This window comes from Triturus cristatus, chromosome 8, assembly GCF_964204655.1.
Source record: "Triturus cristatus chromosome 8, aTriCri1.1, whole genome shotgun sequence".
Taxonomy (NCBI): domain Eukaryota; kingdom Metazoa; phylum Chordata; class Amphibia; order Caudata; family Salamandridae; genus Triturus; species Triturus cristatus.
The window spans coordinates 263,501,724-263,522,789 of NC_140591.1; the positions used below are offsets into that span (position 1 = coordinate 263,501,724).

General features: G+C 43.9%; 1 protein-coding gene across 4 annotated transcripts in view; it reads right to left on the reverse strand.

Annotated features, from left to right (window-relative positions):
• Nucleotides 1-21,066, reverse strand: part of MSANTD4 (Myb/SANT DNA binding domain containing 4 with coiled-coils) — a 65,869-nt gene that overhangs the window by 23,187 nt on the left and 21,616 nt on the right. For 3 of the 4 annotated variants that reach the window (XM_085621469.1, XM_085621471.1, XM_085621470.1), the window contains exons 2-3: nucleotides 18,882-19,479; nucleotides 17,875-17,919 (exon numbers count right to left, since the gene is read on the reverse strand). In XM_085621469.1, coding sequence (XP_085477595.1) covers nucleotides 17,875-17,919; nucleotides 18,882-19,352 — 516 coding nt within the window. In that variant the 5' untranslated portion in view covers nucleotides 19,353-19,479. Of the gene's footprint in view, nucleotides 1-17,874; nucleotides 17,920-18,881; nucleotides 19,480-19,823; nucleotides 20,175-21,066 lie in introns of all 4 variants that reach the window. The other variant, XM_085621472.1, reaches the window with a different exon arrangement.

The following is a 21,066-nucleotide window of genomic DNA, read 5'->3' on the forward strand; positions in this document are numbered from 1 at the left end:
CATCAGACATCAGACATCCACAAGCATCAGACATCAGACATCCACAAGCATCAGACATCAGACATCCACAAGCATCATACATCCACAAGCATCGGGCATCAGACATCCACAAGCATCAGACATCCACAAGCATCGGGCATCAGACATCCACAAGCAGCAGACATCCACAAGCATCGGGCATCAGACATCCACAAGCAGCAGACATCCACAAGCATCGGGCATCCACAAGCAGCGGGCAGCAGACATCCACAAGCAGCGGGCAGCAGACATCCACAAGCAGCGGGCAGCAGACATCCACAAGCAGCGGGCAGCAGACATCCACAAGCAGCGGGCAGCAGACATCCACAAGCAGCGGGCAGCAGACATCCACAAGCAGCGGGCAGCAGACATCCACAAGCAGCGGGCAGCAGACATCCACAAGCAGCGGGCAGCAGACATCCACAAGCAGCGGGCAGCAGACATCCACAAGCAGCGGGCAGCAGACATCCACAAGCAGCGGGCAGCAGACAACCACAAGCAGCGGGCAGCAGACATCCACAAGCAGCGGGCAGCAGACATCCACAAGCAGCGGGCAGCAGACATCCACAAGCAGCGGGCAGCAGACATCCACACGCAGCGGGCAGCAGACATCCACACGCAGCGGGCAGCAGACATCCACACGCAGCGGGCAGCAGACATCCACACGCAGCGGGCAGCAGACATCCACACGCAGCGGGCAGCAGACATCCACACGCAGCGGGCAGCAGACATCCACACGCAGCGGGCAGCAGACATCCACACGCAGCGGGCAGCAGACATCCACACGCAGCGGGCAGCAGACATCCACAAGCAGCGGGCAGCAGACATCCACAAGCAGCGGGCAGCAGACATCCACAAGCAGCGGGCAGCAGACATCCACAAGCAGCGGGCAGCAGACATCCACAAGCAGCGGGCAGCAGACATCCACAAGCAGCGGGCAGCAGACATCCACAAGCATCAGGCAGCAGACATCCACAAGCATCAGACATCAGCAGACATCCACAAGACGAGACCCTCTCCACCATTAAAACTCTTCTACTAAATAGGAATTTGGATTCGATAACTCCTGTATCTTTCATTGTAAATTGTGCAAAATTGGCTCTGAAAGAATTTTTTCAAATTTGAAGATCGGTTTTTTCTCCAAGTCTCTGGTACATCGATGGGGAGCGTTTTTGCCCCAAGTTTGGCAAATTTTTAAGTTCATAGTTTTGAACAACAATATATTTTCAACGTTAACAATCCATAGAGACAACATCCGGTTATGGAGAAGATATATCGATGTGTTTGTGGTGTGGAGAGGTACATTATCCTCTATTTTAAAGCTTGGTTGAATGATCAAAATGATTTTTTGAACTTCACATGTGAATACAGCAAAATCGCACTACCTTTTTTGGATATTTTGATCACTCTTCAAGATGGTGGTTTGAACACAGAGCTATATAAAAAACCTATGGCAAGAAACTCACTTCTATCTTTTGATAGTTTTCATCCCCAGGCCCTACAGGAAAACTTGCCGTTTGGCCAGTTTTTGTGGATTAAGAGAAATTGTTCCACAACTAATAAATATTATGAACATGCAAAAAAAAAAATTCCTTTCAATTGCAAGCTCGCCAATATCCCAGGGACCTTGTGAAGAGGTCCATGAAACGTGCTGCCAATAATAATCGGGCTGCTCTTTTGGAGACCAGGGCTCCTAAAGTATCTTTGGAAAGATTGACTTGTGTGCACACATTTTGTAGCTACACCAATGTAATCAAAAAAAGTACTCTGTCCAATTGGAAGATTTTGAACATTGGGGCAACAACATTACACCGGCCTTTGTTTGCATTCAAACGCAGCACCAACATCAAGGACCGCTTGATACATACACGTCCACGCTGCAAGAAAATGAATCCACAAGATACACTGTGGGGTTTACCCCCGGTACAGGGACATTTTCCTTGTGGTTCCTGTACAGCTTGTTCTAACACTTCTCATACCACTGAGATTGACATTGGTTCACCTAAACCGTGGCTATTGACGCAACATATGAACTGTAATAGTGAGAACCTCCTTTACTTGATTACCTGTCCATGTGCTTGCGGTACGTGGGCATGACCACACGTAAAGTGAAGGTACGAATTCTCGAACACAAGAGCACGATTAGGTGTAGGAAAACCTCTACTAAATTGGCCAATCATTTTTTGTCAGCTCAACACAGTCCTGCTGGCCTTAAATGGACTGTATTGGAAAAAACACATATTCCACCTCATATCACAGATTTGACCTCTTTTTTATTTTAACGCGAGCAATGGTGGGTCTATAAATTGAAAAGTGACAGGGTAGGTCTCAATGATGAGATCCCGTGGGTTTCTCTAGAATAGAGACTTTATACATGCCAGACTTTTCTGTTTTTTGTCTCTAGATTACTGCTTCAGACAGCTGGTCGTTGAGATATACTGGATAGTTTGTTCTCATTTTTCCAGTAAATAAGAGAGCTAAATTGTCATTTCTAGGGGGTTTTCCCTTTTTGTGACTAGTTGGTACAGGTCTTCGCTTATTATAGATGGATGACTACACTCTCTGTATTAGTAGAGTCACGCAGACGTTAACATGAGGTCATTCCTCATTTTTTGCATGCCTAGTTATCACCGTTATTCTATCCTGTGCGGTTTTGAACCTTGGGCGAGATGAATGTTGACACAGTGATCCGCGTTGATGCGTTGAGGTAGTGACAGTATCTCCACACATGCGCGTCACTTATCTCACCTAAACTTGTGAATTAGAATGCCATCAACTAGAGATCGTTGGCAAACAAATGATGTTAGCACAAATAACGTGTTAGGGGGTTGGCGAACGACAGATGATTATGTTTCGCTTTAAAATTTAATTTTGTCAAGTGGTTCCACAACTGCGCATGTGCAGTTTGTCATTGGCCGTATTGGCGCGATTGCGCGTTTTTGTGAATATTTACTTTGGAAGGGGAAGGCAACTGTGCATGCACAACTGATCAGTGTTCTCACTGGCACGATTGCGCAGATCAGTTTGCAGTGACGTATGGAGCACAGCTGGTGCCGATTTGTTCACACCATAGAGCTCTACTTATATGGCCTCAGTCTCGCAGTCAACTCACCTCCGGTCGCCGGCTCAATTTGTCACGGAGTACCGACGGAGAGGTGAGTTTGACTGTATTGGGCTAACATACCTTTTCTGGCCTGGGAATTTCCCCCCCCCCCCCTTTTTTTTTTATCACCTAGCGGTTCCCTTCTGTTCTCTTTGCCTCTTTGTCAGAGGGTTGTAGATGCTCTGAGAGGACCATTTTAAATCACTAGGTTGCTACTCTTTACTGGGTCTTGTCAATACAGGTGCTTGGTAAATCTTAGAGGGCTGTTTGCATTGTTCGTTGTATGTTGGTCTCTTTTAAAAGCCTTTAGGTGCTTAAGTTATTGTGTGTGGGAGAAATGAAAGGTTTTCCTGGGACTTACTCCTTCTACACAAGAATTAGGCACTAACATTATGATTAATGAAGATACTAGGTTATTGGTTTGTTAATTTTTTGGTAAACCAATAGATATAGGCCAACAGAGAAAATCGGTCTCACCATTTATGAAGTCCCTTGATTGCTCCTTGTTTTTCACTTTTTGCTCCGATTTTCATGCCTCATTGATAGTCTATAGGATTTTGAGGAACCATAGACTAGGGAGGACATGTTTTTGCTAATGGCATTGTGCCCCCTTCCTGAGCGGCTGCCAGGCTGAGGTGGGTCCGAGTACCCAGCAGTTGCGGGTAAGATTTGTTACAAATTAAATGTCACAGTACCACATGATATATTAAGTGCGGAATTTGATTATTCTTATTGATTTGTATTATTATTTTTTATATCTTTAGGTACACTCGTCCATACTATAACTGCTGGATAGAGGTTTGAGGTTAAATACCAAAAAACACATACATCTTTTTTTGTTGCACTGATTTATTTGTTCGAAGCAGCACCTGTGTGAGGTCCTGAAGAAAGCCTAACCCACGTTTGGGTATATGGCTGAAACATGTTGACCAACTTTTTTTTTCGCCTTAGCGGTTATAAATCCATACTGCTGGTGCTCTGGTTTTAATCCTGGCAGTTGGTGTCTTAGAATAAATCCAGTATCGACACCTCCTAGCTAGTTTTAGTTTCACCATTTTCAATTGTTTTGCGCTGCGCCCTCACTCTATCTTATTGCTCTTCATATGAGGATTTAGTTTATCCTCGGTGTTACAAAACATCCCTGAGCTCCCCTCTCAATGAGAGGGTTGTAGCCCTCAAAGGAACTAGGTTTTTCCTTTGAGAGGAGTGTCCCTATGATGAAGCATGTCACCTTTTGGTGAGTGAGGGATTTTGTCCTAAAAAGGGAAATGCCCAACTTTTTTCCATGGTGGCATCTGTGTTTGTCTTTATTTGTCATGTAGTTGTGAACATTCTTTAATAGTAAATAGTGTAGACCCAGGGATTTCGTACTGTTATGTACTCAAACATCAGACATCCACAAGCATCAGACATCAGACATCCACAAGCATCAGGCATCCACAAGCATCAGGCATCCACAGACATCCACAAGCATCAGACATCAGACATCCACAAGCATCAGACATCCAATTTTATCAGGCATCCACAAGCATAAGGCATCAGACATCCAAATTTATCAGGCATCAGACATCCACAAGCATCAGGCATCAAACTTCAGGCATCAGACATCCACAAGCATCAGGCATCAAACTTCAGGCATCAGACATCCACAAGCATCAGGCATCAGACATCCACAAGCATCAGGCATCCACAAGCATCAGGCAACAGACACCCACAAGCATCAGGCATCAAACATCAGACATCCACAAGCATCAGACATCCACAAGCATCAGACATCCACAAGCATCAGACATCCACAAGCATCAGACATCCACAAGCATCAGACATCCACAAGCATCAGACATCCACAAGCATCAGACATCCACAAGCATCAGGCGGTGTTATCAGTTCTAATATAGAGGAACTATTTAACTTTGATGATTTATGCTGGGTAGAGTGTCTTGTGACAGTTACACATCCCCCCACACAGAGGCGAACTAACAGATACCAATTGTTTAATAGATGCGCCTTGGTTGAGTGTCAGGGCTGAATGTTGACGGAGGGAACCATTATATTTGTATACTATACGAGGACCCGAGTCAGATTGCTCGTAAATGATGTGCTTCATTTACAGATACTTCCAATCATTTACCTACGAAATCAAGCTCAGCAATTTAAGATAGAGGTAAGACCGAGCACTCAGGTGCAATAGAACTATGGTTAAGAGCTTGAGGATTGACTCGGATATTGAATTATGGACTTCATTTTGGTTTTAGTTGGCCGTGACGACTGATGATACTACCTGACAAGCCATTATTCGGAGCTTGCGTGAGAAGAACGAGTGGTGACTGAGTTGGGCCTAAGATAAATCAATTAATATCACCGCACGTGATGCAAACGGGCACAGTACACCTAAAAGCCTGAGCACAATGGGATAGTGACTGGAGGTTTGACACAGGGTGTCTAGGAGTTGGATATTATTATCTACTAATAGAACACCATGTGAAACACAGCACTATGGGATACAAGATTGAGGCTTGACACAGGGTGCCTTTCAGTTGAAAAACACACCAAACACCTACGAAAATACTTTGTGAAACCGCAGAGCATGCGAGTAAAGTTGTGGGCCTGTCACAACGCCTAAAACCATAGAAAATGTTTCCAATACGAATTTAATATTAGTTTTTATATCAGAGATTATGATTTGTTGTAGAAATTTGCGCTGAGGAAGTTTGCTGCGACACCAACAGCTTGAGACGAAACACGTGTTGGCAAAAGGGCTTTTTTTCCATCAGTATCAAGGAATTAAATGACTTTTGAAACCACAATCTCAATTTAATTCTGTGTGCCTCGAGAACAACAACATCAAGTCTAGGAACCGTTCCATTGGGGAAAGAATGGATGGCTCTTCCTCCTCCGGAGCACAAGCTAATACATAGACATTTGTTCTGAAAAATTGTTCTGTTTACAATACTTTGAGACAATTTGGTTGAGTGCGCCGATCTCCCAGCCATTGCCTTGTCCCACTACTCCTCTGTAAGGGGCTGGGAATAAGACTGGGGGAACCTTGATATCCTTGCAATCAATATCTCAGAGGGAGAGTGGCGCAGCAATGATGAGGTCTGCTTGGACTTCTTGTACTTTTTTGACTAGGACGTACCTGAAGTCTTGGATGGACAATGACCTGTCAAAGATCTTGGCCCTAGAGAGTGCTCTACCCTTTGAGTGGGAACAGGCCTTACTTGACTTCCTGGGGCATTTGGGGGACATCCATCTTGGCTGTGCAGTTGTGGCTCACGTTCCTCAGGGCACACTCCCCGCAGGACTTGGAGTCACGGCCTGAACCCATACACCAGAAGACGACTGCATGTGGATCGGTCACAGACATGTGTGTGTGACAATCCCTTTAAGTCTTCAACCCCGTAGTTGTGGGAGGGAACACGTCTCCTTGCACACTGGAACAAAATTGGAGAATAAAGTAGGAGCTAGTTCCAGATTTATGTCCAAAGGGGAGGAAAGAAAGGACGGAGGTCAATGTGCTTGGGTGGCGCCTATATGCAGTTTCAGCGGTCACTCCCTAAGCAGTGGATTCAATGCGAAGCCACATGACACCCTATACCAGTACGTAGGGTTCTACGCTAGAAAAGATTTCAAATCCAGTCTGACACCTGGGACTATTGTAAAAGTGATGAATTTGCGGTTATTATGAATTTGCGTTTATTATAAGTATACATCAGAATAATGTAGACAAAGGGTACACATAATTTTTGAAGTACCTCAGAACTAAAACATAACGGAGTTATTTTTAGAATATGTTTGCATTACATACAACGTATTCGCTGTGTTTTCTTCTTCCAGATGATTCTCCTATTCTATTTTGATACATTATTAAATGACCTCAAAGCCATGATGGTGCAAACAATTATTTATTAATTGTAAATGAGACTTCTGATATCATTCAAGGTGAATCAAATAAGTCTGCTGAATTCTATACATTACCTGTCTAAATGTCATTACAAAGTATGCTCGTGAGGGACTTAGTACGGAGAAGCATATTTTGAATGAAAAAAAGAAGACCAGTAAAAACACAACTTTCAGTGGGAGAAATCTTGGTCAGGTTTTTGGGGGAAATGTTTAACAAAAATGTTTATGATTTTAGCAGTATGTGAACTAAGTATATAATCATTGAAAATGAAGTTTAATATTTACCCATCATCAATTATTCGAAATGTTGCACATACGCTCGAAGAAGTATCTCTAACAGTCTACGGTCATTCTGAATAATCACAAAACTTCAAAAGGCTGTGGTATTGTTCATGTGCAGCCAAACTCACACAAGCAAGAGTTTTTTATTTCCACTTTACACATGACAGCATGGCCAATTGATCTTAGGGCACACATTAGAGAGCATCTGACAAGTTACTCCATCGCACTGTTGACTGAGTACCCGGTCTGTCAAACTCTCGCTCCGCCTGTTCAATTTGGATTAAGGCAAATTGCCAGGTTTATGCTAACTGGGTAAAATTTCCCTCTATTAGCATAAACCTTCCTCTGATGGACCAAGAGAGTTTGGGCCGTCAGAAGTAAACCATCTGACTGTCTGCCTTATTTAGAGTGGGCAGTAAAAAAAATTTTTTTTACTGTCTCCCACTTCCAAGAATATTCACGGAGTGAGCGACAGTAAAAATAAAAGAAATTACCCACTCCCATGGTGTGCAAGGTCACTAGCTTTTACTTTCTCAGAAACAACTCCTGGTTTGGGAGTTTGTTTTTGGAATAGTAAAAACTTAAAGGTTTGGAATGAGGGTCTGTCACCACTGACCGATACAAACCAAATGTTTAAATGGCTTTGCATGAGCAGTTTTGCCCGAGGGTCATACAAACCCAGAGAACTCAATGTCATGCCACTGGAGAACTTAAATTTGTCAAGCAGAGTCAAGACAGGATACGTATAGACCTCCGCCACCCTGACTGTCTTTACTCCGTCCGCCAAACTCCAAATCGGGCCCTAGGACTCTTGATCCCAGTCTATCATTCCACTGAAAAAGGAGACTAAAAAGACAAATGTACCCATATTTGAAAACAATTGCCCACCTGTGTACAAGTTGTGTTGAATGTGATTTTATTGTTTTTATACAGGGAACAGCAAATATGACATTTCTTATATCTCTCAGACCACTGACCCTTCAGTTTTTCCTGCTACCTGCTACTTGAAATTCGGTGCCAGTATGGCCAGACCATGCGAGGCTTCTAAACGTAGTTTAGATGAGTGCAATGTTAGGTCCACATACCCTCATGTCTCCATGTACCAGCCCCAACCAATGAATAATGTAATGCTCTTAGATGGCAAGATGAGTGCCTACTTTGCTGTCCTAGAAATGCTCTTAGTATGTAAGCTGGGTGCCTACATGACAGTCCTTGAGATGTCTTTCAATGGTACACTCATATAGCAGTCTAGAGGAACAGCCTTATCTTTGTACTGTGAACTGCGCAAGAACCCGTTCAACAAAAGCCATTTTGACATAATTCAGAAGAGCTTACCTTCTTTAAAATTTCTGGTTTCGTTTTCTGGCCTTCTCGAGTTACACACATAGGATATCCTTTCGCTTTGGGCATGGCACTAGGACAGCCCTGTAGTGGAGTTCCCCAATACTGATGAATGATTCCTAGTATTCTAGAGGGAGACAGGCTCAAGCTCGATCCGGGTATCAAGACACCGGAGATTGACGGACATACTTCAGTCTATTGTATTTGAGGACCCTGAACCACTCCTTTTTGGTCAGTACAAGTTCAATGGAATTTCGAATTAGAAGCATGCCTCCGCTGTACCGACTTAGGATTGAGAAGGCGGACTGCTCCCGCAGAATCATATGGTACTCCCAAGTGTGCGCACATCAGAAATATCTTATTTATTCATACCCTCTCTATATGTCCGTTGAACAAATGTCCCATTTGAGAGAACTAAAAGGTTTCCCGTCAAAGAAAGTTCCAGATGGTGGTACATGGCGAGTGACACAAAAGGCACTCAGCACTGGGGTTCTGATAGAAAGGCAAGGGATGCACTTTCCAGAAATCCTTCTATAGTTGGTTGGAAATTAACTTTAGAAACGGACTGGCAGTGTGTTGCTGTCCAACTGCCAAGGATTACACATAACCTGGAGCGGTGCTTGAACTCAAAAAGAAAAGTATCATTTATACAGACATGTGGTCATTGGTCTTATGCTTTTGGAATGAGGAGCTAAAACTGTCTATTTCATTTTTAGTGCTAGAACAAACCTAAAGGTGTTGCTGACCCTCTGCTTCGCTTTTTTGTGGCCAACCTTTCAGGGTGGAAATCCACAGCTAGTCCCATGGTTTCAGAAACAGACCCAATGCCCTTATGGACCCTTCCTTCACCAGAGGAAGCCAACACCAACATCAAGGAGCACAGGTGGGACCCTACCCAACAAGCTCACTTTATTTCTGTACCAACTTGTTTTGGTATCACTTTCTTGCAGAGGTCCAGCACCCAGCCGTCTGTAGGCTAGTCAAATTGGAATGGCCAAGTGGTCACAATGTGTGATGGCAGCATGCCCATTTGCTCACACACATTTATCACTGTAGTGCAGACAAAATCACATCTTCCCCTCATCTTTCAGCAACAGGGTTGATCCTCTAGGAGTATGGCACCAGTGACCTTCAGTTGCTATGACCCCTGGTCAGAGAATAGCCACAAAAGGATCAAGAAACACTAATCCTTAATTGTGAAGATAACAGATCTTTCTGGTGCTCTTGTTACAGACAATGAACACAAAAACACTATTTCAACTATACAGAGCAATTTTTAATTCCTCTGGGTTGCCAATGTTTTTCTCTTGTTTCTCCCAATTTCTTGTGTTGGTAAGAGTGAGTTCCTCTGGCTCAAACACAATAATGAAAGTGAAATATGTTGCCTTATGCAGAAGGGGCTGAGGATCTGTACACCCCTAAAGATAAAGGATGACGTTGTACGATATATACTGAGAATATTAAAAAAGGTTACAAGACAAATGGAAGGCAATTTGAGTTTGTAAAAAATCCAATGCTGGAGAACTGTTAGTGTATGGTAATTATTTTTAAAAATTAGACATTGTGTTGTACCACTTATCAGTTTGAAATGGCTGCTACTTTTGATATCTATTTTTTTTTCAGGTTAATTTTGGAGTATGAATTGAGTTTGTGGTTAAGATGAGTATATACCATGTACAACCCAGGTGGCCTTATTTTATACTGTATTTTTACAGTGGTGCTTTTCAGAATGTGTTGTGAAACTTAGTACTATTTTCCATTTGTTTTTATACATGTACAGATTTATCACCGAGGTATTATTAAAAGGAGTTGGGGATTCTTATGAAACTATTACTCCAGCTGGACAGTATTATCATTGCTGCAACAACCATGTCCCACTGTACAGTACACAGCCCTACCAGGTTTCATTCGTCCTGCTTGGCACTGCATTTAGCGCTGTGTTCGAAGCGCGCTTGTTTTTAATTACCCGTTTTTCCATTTATTTTATTTTTGTTTCCATTTGCCCGGGTTTTTAGTGGGGTAGCTGTCCCCTCACTTGCACATAATTGGTTTGCTCACCGCTGCTTAGCGGGCCCGGTTCTGAGGGTTTTGGGAGCTCAGCCTCGATCATTGTTTGGGCGCCATCTTGGGAGGGGTAGTGATGCTTTCCCAGCGCCATATTGAGCGTCCTAGTGGTGCGGTTCTCACCTCACCTGGCGGCCCTACTTAAGGCGGTCTGTTTTGTTGTTCTGCCCTACCAGGTTTCATTCGCCCTGCTTGGCAGCTTGGCACTGCATTTAGCGCGGTGTTCGAAGCGCGCTTGTTTTTAATTACCCGTTTTTCCATTTATTTTATTTTTGTTTCTATTTGCCCCTGTTTTTAGTGGGGTAGCTGTCCCCTCACTTGCACATAATTGGTTTGCTCACCGCTCCTTAGCGGGCCCGGTTCTGAGGGTTTTGAGAGCTCAGCCTCGATCATTGTTTGGGCGCCATCTTGGGAGGGGTAGTGACGCTTTCCCAGCGCCATATTGAGCGTCCTAGTGGGCGGTTCTCACCTCACCTGGCGGCCCTACTTAAACCAGTCCTCTGCGCGCAGCGGGATCGCGCAGCGGGTGCGCCCTCGCTGTGCCTGAGTCTTGCCAGAGTCCTGCCCGTCTGCGCCCGTCACCGTCTTGGAGGCGTCAGAGCGGCGGGTGGGGTCGGCTTTGTAGGATTACGAGTGGTGCTATTAGGATGGTATGTTATTCGTCGTTGGAGCTGCGCTCCTTGCAAAAGGTATCGGGCGCTTGTCATACAGTTTTTCCTGGCCGTTTTAGGGTTAAGAGGCATTGCCCGGCCTGTGGCTGGACACCAGGTAATGTCCCGACTATCCAACTGAATAGGGGAGTGGGCAATGTGAAGCATCTTTGCCTGCTTTTAAATACCAGATCTGTGCCCAGACATGCTCAGGAGATCTTTGATCTCATTGTTACGGAAAAACCTCTTTGTCTGATGTTGACAGAGACATGGTTTGGGGATCTGTCCAATCCCGATATCGCCACAGCAATTCCTCCTGATTATAATATTTTCAGGCAAGATAGGTTGGAGGGGAGGGGCGGAGGTGTGGCACTTGTAGTGAATAAACTTGCCGCCTGTTCCATTATCCCCATGGATGCTATTACAGGTTCAGAATCCCTCGCCTTCTCTATCGTACTGGCCGCCCATCAAGCTCTTACAGGGCTGTTGGTCTATAGACCCCCTGGACCGGCTGGATCCTTCTTCGAGGAGCTGGTGTCAGCTATTTCGATGCTGGCCTTAAGAGCGGAGCATTGTGTGTTGGCTGGAGATTTCAACTTTCATATGGATGAGGGAGAGGACCCTGAGGCGATTAAATTGATAGATATTACGGCCCCCCTTGGCCTTGTCCCTTACCTCTCCGGTCCAACACACGATGGGGGCCACACCCTGGATCAGGTCTTTTCGACGCTCACCTTAGAGGGGCTAGAACTTCTACCGGTGCTCTGGTCTGATCACAGATTGGCCAAATTTTATGTGCCAAATTTTATGTGCCAGGTTCGGAGAAACCCCCTAGTACCATCTTTAGACAGCAGGGACTAGGATCGAGGGCATTCCATCGGGTGACCCCAGAGATGCTAGCTCAGGCTTCTCTTGATCATCCCTGCCCCCTTTCGGGCGACTTGGAACGGGACCTGGAGTCTCTGCAGGCGTGGCTGACGGACAGGCTAGATGATCTAGCCCCTGTGAGGACACCCCGAGCAACATCGAAGCGGGTTTCTGCCCCTTGGTTTACGGAAGCACTGTCAGCGTCTCGCCGGCAGTGCAAGGTGGCTGAGAGGGCGTGGCGCTCACATTATGACCCTTCGGCCAGGCTGGTTTATAGGACCGCGATTAAAACATATCATCGCGATAGCCTCCTTGAGAAAAAGGGTTATTTTGCCAGGAGGATAGAGGCTGCCGCCAATTCCTGTAAGGAGATTTTCACCATTGTGAGGGAGTTTACGACTCCACGGTCTAATTTAACCCAGGCCGCGCCCACCGAGTCGTGGGTTTCTGCTCTTGCCAACTTCTTCACGGCTAAGATAAAGTTGATGCAGGACTACCTTCCCTCAAGGATGGTGGAAGTGTGCCCCAGCTTCATGGACGGGCCAGTTCCATCGGCTCCCGTGGAGTCCATCTTGGCCGATTTTCCGCCTATTTCAGCTGCGTCGTCATTGGCATTGATGGTCAATCTTAAATCTGGGTCGCCTTTTGACCCATGCCCTGCCAAATTTTTGGCGAAAATGGCGGCAGTGGTAAATCCTTTGGCAAATCCACTCTTGAATCTCTCTCTGTGTGAGGGGGTTGTCCCGCAGGCTTGGAAGCAGGCGATGGTGATCCCCCTCCTCAAGAAGCCTGGCCTAGACCCTGAGGCGTTGGCCAATTATAGGCCAATCTCTCTTCTTCCTGCGCTGGCTAAAATTGAGGAGAAGCACGTGCATACCGTGCTCTTTGGCTTTTTGGAAACCAACGATCTGCTTCATCCCACTCAATCTGGCTTCCGACCCAATTTAAGCACCGAGAAGGCGCTTTTGGAGGTGTCTGAAGCCATTAAGGAGGTACTGGATTCAGGAGGTAAAGCTATGCTCGTCATGTTTGATTTGTCGGTGGCCTTTGACACCGTCCCCCACGAGGGTCTCCTCGTCAGACTTCATGAGATCGGTCTGAGGGGGACGGTGCTCAGCTGGTTTAGATCATTCTTAGCGGGCCGTCGACAAACGGTCTGGGCCTCCTCAAGCTCTGCCGTGATGCCGTCTTTGGGAGTCGGAGTCCCGCAGGGCTCGGTGCTGAGTCCGACTCATTTTAACATCTTTATGACTCCATTGGCCGCACTGGCGGAGTCCTTGGGGGCCCAGATCGTATCCTATGCCGATGATACCCAGCTCCTCTTTACGTGTGGGAAAGGAGAGGAGTTTGATGGAGAGAGTATTCGTGAGTGCCTTGGGGCTATTTTCAAATGGTTCCAGCTGAACAGCCTCAAATGCAACTCAGATAAGTCTGAGGTACTCTTCTTCGGTTGTACCTCTGATCCGGATTGGCAGGAATGGTGGCCGATTAATATGTTTTCTCCTGCACATTCCTCCCAGCAGGCAAAAAATCTGGGAATTAAGATCGACAATGTTCTGACGTTGAGATCTCAGATCCTCGGTCTTATGGGAACATGTTTCGGCCTCCTGAAGATGCTCCGGAAGTTTCTTCCTTTGCTTTCAGAAGAGCACAGGAGGATCACTGTGCAGGCCTTAATTGGCTCCAGATTGGACTATTCTAACGTCCTATATCTGGGCCTACCGGAGTATCTACTACAGCGCCTTCAGGTGGTGCAGAATTCGGCCGCTCGGGCTATCTTCGGCCTTCATAGGCGAGAAAGAGTGTCTGGCCTTTTGCAGTCGCTTCATTGGCTGCCTATCCGGAAGCGGATAGTCTTCAAGGCGTTGACGCTGGCTCATAAGGCTCTTTATGCCTCGGGCGCGAAATATCTGCAACGGAGGCTTACCTTTTATCGCCCGGCCCGATCTCTGCGATCCGAATCTCTCTTCTTTGCGGTGGTCCCTCGAGTAAAGAGGGCCCGCGTAGGGGGCCGCTCCTTCAAGCTGAAGGCATCGCAGCTTTGGAATGCTTTGCCATTGGCTCTACGTAGCACTTCTAATTTGCTGACCTTTAGGAAGGACCTTAAAACTTGGCTCTTCGCCCCTTAGCATGTTCCCTCCTTAGTTTTGTTGTTTTTTCTTTTATCCCACTGTGTTATGTTTTTATGCTTACAAGCTGCCAATAAAAAGCGCCGGGACACTCCAATGGAGTAGCCGTGCGCTATAGAAATCAAAAATAACATAACATAACAATCTCAACTTCACACCACCTCCTTTGAGCTAAGCTGACACTGCTAGACAACAGTTACTAGGAGAGCCAAGAAGATGTGGCAAGCGAACCTTCCATCAGAGAGTACCTTGTATCCTTCTATTGCTCTGCTAAGAGGGCCCTGCAAATGTTCAGGGAAAAAGACAGGACAAATACTTCTTGCTTTTGGCACTCACAAAAACGTTTAGCAACAAGGTTATCTTAAAATAACCTCCTGAGAAACATTGTTCTCAGACATACAAAAAACTAAATCTAATAATAAATTAAAAGGGACGAACTGTCGTCAAACTGAAGAACTAGAGAGATTTGAAAAATTAGGATGGCATGCGTGTTGTCAAATGAAAAGCTTACCCATTAAACCAACTGTTACCAGAGAGCCACGAAAAGATCCCAGTGCCTAAAGTAAATTTGCCTATTCCCTTTAGAAGTACTTGCCAGAAGTCCACCCTGCGATGGGAGGGGATCTATTACTTTCCACCTCATCAATGAAACAGAAACCACATAACAAATGGCTAGGTATATGGCAGCTTCTAAGAAGACTGACTAGTGTATTTTCTTCCCACAGGTGTAGAGAAAGAAAAGCAACAACTTAGTCCTTTGTTCTCCACACAAAGGTTTGCCTAGGGAATAACAGAACGTGTAAAGGAGAACTGCATATAACACCTATTATCAGAATACTTAAAATAAAAAGAAAACTGTATTAACAGATTTTAAGTTTGCAGCACCATCAAGCTTCTATAAAATTCACTCAAAGGGTAGTGTTTATGCAGCTGTGTACAATGGGTAGATAAAGGGATAAAGCGGACACCTCCCAACTGCTAAAATTATATCTATCCGCTTCTAATAAAAGGACAATTGGAAGCAATGTGAGGGATGGAGGTGGAAGGGGACACATTTCTGGTGATCTCAAAGGCTACTAATTTGACAAAAAGAATAGGCCAACCATAGGTGAACAGTGGGAGTGGGTAATGCAGTAGGATATCAATTCCAGTGATGTAACTGTAGACCTTACTTTTCCGGCAATCTGTGCATTCAAAGCGGTATAGACACTGCTTTATGTAACTTCGTGAACAACAACTTCCATGGCAACTCCCTTTCATATCTTCCTCAGGACTTTCGCCACTCATGTATCCTATTATCCTACTGACGCCTCTTTTATACAATTGCTGTTGTGTATTTTGTTTTTGCGCCTTATATAACCCCAGTATGTGCTGCTGTTTTGTTCCATATCCCATTGTGTACCGTTTGATTTTTTTTTTTTTAACCAATTTGCATTGGAACATTAGTCCTATGATGCCATGTACCTTCACTACCTCCGTCGATTGTATCAATCAACTCTCCCTTCCATGGCAACTTTCTTTCATATCTACCTCAGGACTTTCGGCGCCAATGTATCCTACTGTTTCGTGGACTCTTCTTTTATACAATTGCTGCTGTGTATCTTGTTTGGTGCCTTGTGTAACCCCGGTATGTGCTGCTATTTTGTTCCATATCCCGTTGTATACAATTTGCTTTGTTGTATCATTACTATATTTATTTTTATGCATCCTTTATGTACCTCAAGTAATTATTGTTGTGCTGAATTTTACAATTAGTGTGTGTGTGTATATGTATATATATTCACTGAAAATAAACCAAGGTTTCAGAGACGTTTTAGTTCGAAATTAGCATTTAAAAAGCCTTAGAAATTCACAGAAAAAAAACCTTAGATTTCAGGGGTGTTATAGTTAGCTGGCCATTTCACTCGCACAAAACCATAGAAATTCCTCTGTTATAGTTAGTTCTGCTAACTATAACTCGCGCGCCCGCAATGCACTGCTGATGATGTCACATATTGCATCATTCATAACATGGTCAGTGACATCACTGATGACATCTCGATTTACAACACTGATGAAACCAGGTCAGCAGAGCTGCTTTAGAGGCAGAGAACCAGGTCAGCAGAGCTGCTTTAGAGGGACAGAACCAGGTCAGCAGAGCTGCTCTAGAGCCAGAGAACCAGGTCAGCAGAGCTGCTCTAGAGCCAGAGAACCAGGTCAGCAGAGCGGATTTAGAGGGAGAGAACCTGGTCAGCAGAGCTGCTCTAGAGCCAGAGAAGAAGAACAATCAACTAATGATTGTCGCTGCGCACTGTGCTAAATGTAACTACGTTACAAACAATTAGTCTCATTAGCAAAGTTTCAAAAAATGCAAAACAAAGATATTCGTTAGAACATGTATTTACAGCATATATGTGGTAACATAAAGTTTTTGAACATCATAAATGTATCAACAGATATACAAAACGGTAAACATCTACCATGAGCAATACAATAATTAAGTATCCCATATTATATTTTCTTTCCCTTCAGTCAACGGAGGGTCTATCCACCACACGTGTGATTTACGGGTTACTACTATGCATCATGTCAACCGCATGTTTTTCCACCATGTGATCTTCTTGTAGAAACATAACAACCACATTTTCTCCATTGATCATGTAATATATTTATTTTTTTCGCAGATTTCCCCTGACGAAGGGACAGTTAAGTCCCGAAATGCATTGGGCTCATCATAAACATCGATTGATGATTACTTGAAACATTATGTGGGATACTTAACTAGTCTTGGATGAAGTGCTGACAGCTAATCAGATCTCACGATGAGATGTGCGGTTAGGCTCAGCCCAGATATATCTATGATTTTACTTTTCTTAGGAACTACTGAACGGATTTACACCATTTAACCAAAAGGCACGAGTGTGAACCAAAGGCTACCATTTTGCCAAATTTGGTGCAATTCCGTTCAGCAGTTCGGGCTGTAGCTGCGATTAAAGGTTCCTATGGAAAATTGCATGGGGAAAACACATTTTGGGACCCCCTTTTTTCTCAGCCCCCGCTTGACGAATCACCCCGAGACTTTCAGGATAGGAGCGGACCGGAGTGCCCCACCAGTTTTGAAAAATTTCACGAAGATTCGTCAACCGGCGCCAAAGTTATTCCAAATAGAATGTTGCGGATTTCCTATGGATAATAGGTCCTAACTATAACTACCTACTGGCGACCGCCTGTAGGTGATATATATATATATATCTCCAAGCACCCGGTACGTACAGTATGATATTACTGTTTGTGCTTACTCTGTAAAGCGTTCTGATAACGTGGGTCTGATTTGCGTTATTTAAAACTCCCAAATAAAGAAATATTGATGCTAACTTTTCTACTTCCGCTGAAGCCTAGCTTCTTAAATTGGATTCAAACAAAACAGTGGTACATTTGGTTACTGAATCATATTATCTTACTACAAAAACTTTTACATCAGGCTTGCGATTTACACATTTGCAGACTTGAAAACTTGCCAACAAAGCTTAAAACTAACCTGCTCTTGATATTTCACTGGTCCCCCAAGATGGTTGTTCCAGGGCTGCAAAAAGAAAAGTGAACAGAGATCAGATACACTGACTTTTGGAGAACAACCTTGAATATTTTCAACGTCACAGAAGCTCGATGTTAGAAAATGTATTCAAATCAAGTTTTGACTGTAAAATTTTGTTTTTTCTTGTACTTGTTTTCGTACATGCGTTCATCAAGGAGTATTTGGCTCAATCTGTAGGGGTCAATAAGCTTGTTTCAAATCAACACTATGACGGAACATGCACGATTTGTGGCAAGGCATATGTGTCTTACCAAGGACATAAAGGGTCTTGAAGCATACCCATTTGGTAGACCAGGCCCTTTTGACAGGTTTACCCCCAAACTTTTTGCCTCCTATTTTTCTGACCGTCTTTGTGGCTATAGGATTCTGGGCACTTTACCATTCTGAGCACTTCACCACTGCCGATCAGTGCTAAAGTGCATATGCTCTCTGTATAAATTGTGACAATGAATGGTTATGCACAATTGGATTGGCATATTTGATTTACTGGTAAGTCCCTAGTAAAGTGTAGGATGTGTGCCAGGGCCTGTACATCAAAAGCGACTAGTGGGCTTGCAGCACTGGTTGTGCCATCCACATAAGTAGCCCTGTAAATGTATCTCAGACCTGCCACTGTAGTGTTTGCGTGCCTAGTTGTCAACTGCCATGTTGTCCTGGCAAGTGCACCGACTTGCCAGGTTCAAACCTTCCCTTTCCTTACATGTAAGGCACTCCTATGGTAGGTCCAAGGTAACCCCATGGGCAGGGTGCAATGTATGTGAAAGGTCATAATGGGATACCTGCATGCAATGAGGCCTAACGAAAAGAGCAATCTTTGAACAATGCAACCATACTGAGCTTACTCCTCGGACAGTTGTTATGTGACAATTCAAATCTCTGGAATTTGGAAAATGTATAGGAATCAATCTTGTCAAACATATAAATAGTAACAAAAGTATTGTGGCACTTACCTCAAAGACATGGTGATCCTGCTCATCGTCATGCTCCACTTTAATTTCTCCTGAGGACCCAGATGATTCTTTGTAGTCTACTGAACTCTGCCATTCAAATCCAGATTCTTTTGAAAAGGATGGCTTTTCATCTACATCTTCATTTAAGGAGTCATACAAATCTGATAAGGGCATGCTGCTAAAGCCACTGGTCAACAGTCTAAAATTTGTTGCATTTAGCTGCTTCCTTTTCATAAGTGATCTCCAGTCCAGGTACCTCCTTTTAACCTCTAGACCAGTTCTCTGCTCTCCTTCTCCTATTGCATTCACACACTCTGCTATCTCCTCCCAGGCCCTCCGCTTCAGTTCATTAATTCTTGAATTAAGCTGCTTTGAGAAAAGAACTTCTTTTCTGTTTCTTATTTCTTTTAGTAAAGTTTGAGTTTCTTGAACACTAAAATTACTCTTTCGCTTTTTTCTTAACTGCTTCATTATGGAAAAAATTTTGATTATCCAAGAGCACGAAGGGAGGAGAAAATGTTGCTCTGTAGCTGAATTCTGTGTTGAACTGTCACTATCTAGCTAACTCCTGAGTTCCGGTCAGCCACTTCCTTAATCCCTATAGGGAAATAAGCAAAAAAAATGTTTTGTTCAATTCCGTCTCATTTAATTACCATCAAAATATAAATACAAACCCCCAAAAATTAAGTCCTATAATCTTAAATTAGACATTCCTACCAGGCACAGAAAAAGGCACAAATAAAAAGTTAAAAGGTGTTCTCGTAGGCTGCACAAAATTGAAGCTACAGGTGTCCATGCATTAAAACTTCATTTAACAATGACACGTTGCTCTACAGCTATTCCACAAAATCCCCAAGCGTTACGAATACAGGCTCCTTGCTCAAAGGGCACATAAGTCCCCTTTTGTTTCTCTTTGAATTCACTGCGGCCAAGGGTACTCACCCTTCATGTAGTGCTCCTTTCAAGGGTCAAGTGGAACAATTTGTTAAGGCTTCTGGGGCATTTCATAATTTTAATTGCGCCTCTTTGTTTCAAGTAGTTTATGCAGGAGTAGTGTTCAGGAATAGAGGGCTCGGGCAGCACTTAACAGTAACTGAAGTCAATGTTTGTGTGACTGTAAGACCCGTTTGGGGATAGGGGCACAGGGCAGGCAGGGGCTACTGGGCCCCAATCATGGTGGTTGATGTTCTTATCCACTGGTGTCCTTGGGTCCATCCTACTGCAACTCTGCTAACTAGACCAAATACAACTCTTTCTGCACTTGACAGAGTTCGACGGGTGAGCAGTCAAAGGCTGTTCAGGAAGGGAATGCAGGGACAAGAGCTCAGATTTCAACAAGCACAATAATTTAAGTCAAGTCAAAGATCTTTATTCGGATATAAAAAACATCCATAAAAGTACATATAAATCACAACAATCATCCGTAAAAACATTAAAAAAATTGTAAAAGATGACTTAGTTAATCTTGAGATGTGGATATTTCATAGAATACGAATATCATAACAAAGACAATAAATCCACAGTAGGAATGCAATATAATTAAAACTAGAATAGGCCACAGTAAAAAACAAAACAAAACATGGCTAGTTAGCTATGACATGTATAAGGGAACAATCACTGGTGCAAAAATGCAATGTGCAAACGATGCAAGGATAGTGCAAACTTATCAGGCCACATTCATTGTTGCTCGGGATCGAACAGCAGAATGAAAGAAACGACTGACTCTAAAGATTACATCATCAGAGCTTAGCATCAATAGGTCTCTAAATGCTAAATTAAAATCCGTCAGAGAGTTCTTTTTAAAATAAGGAATTAGGTAATGTTTAGTGTATTTTGCATAGAAACCACAAAAGAGTGTGAAGTGTAACAGGCTATGTTTGCCGCCTAGGTTACAGGGACAGCTTATATATTCCGAATTTTTGATAAAGCCTAAAGGGAAGCAAAGGAGATTTTTGATGCTCCCGTCCTCCATTTACCCAGTTTCTTTCGCAGGTAACCCTAGGGCATATTTTGGGGCCTACCACATGATTCCAAAAGAGGGGTGTACCTTATAATAGCTGGCTTTACGTACTCGATCTTTTGTCAATTTTTTCGGTACAGATCGTACAATGCCCGTTTTACTAAATTCTTATGTGTGCAGTCAATGGTTTGAGGTGATAGAAATAGGTGCCCCATCTCCACACTT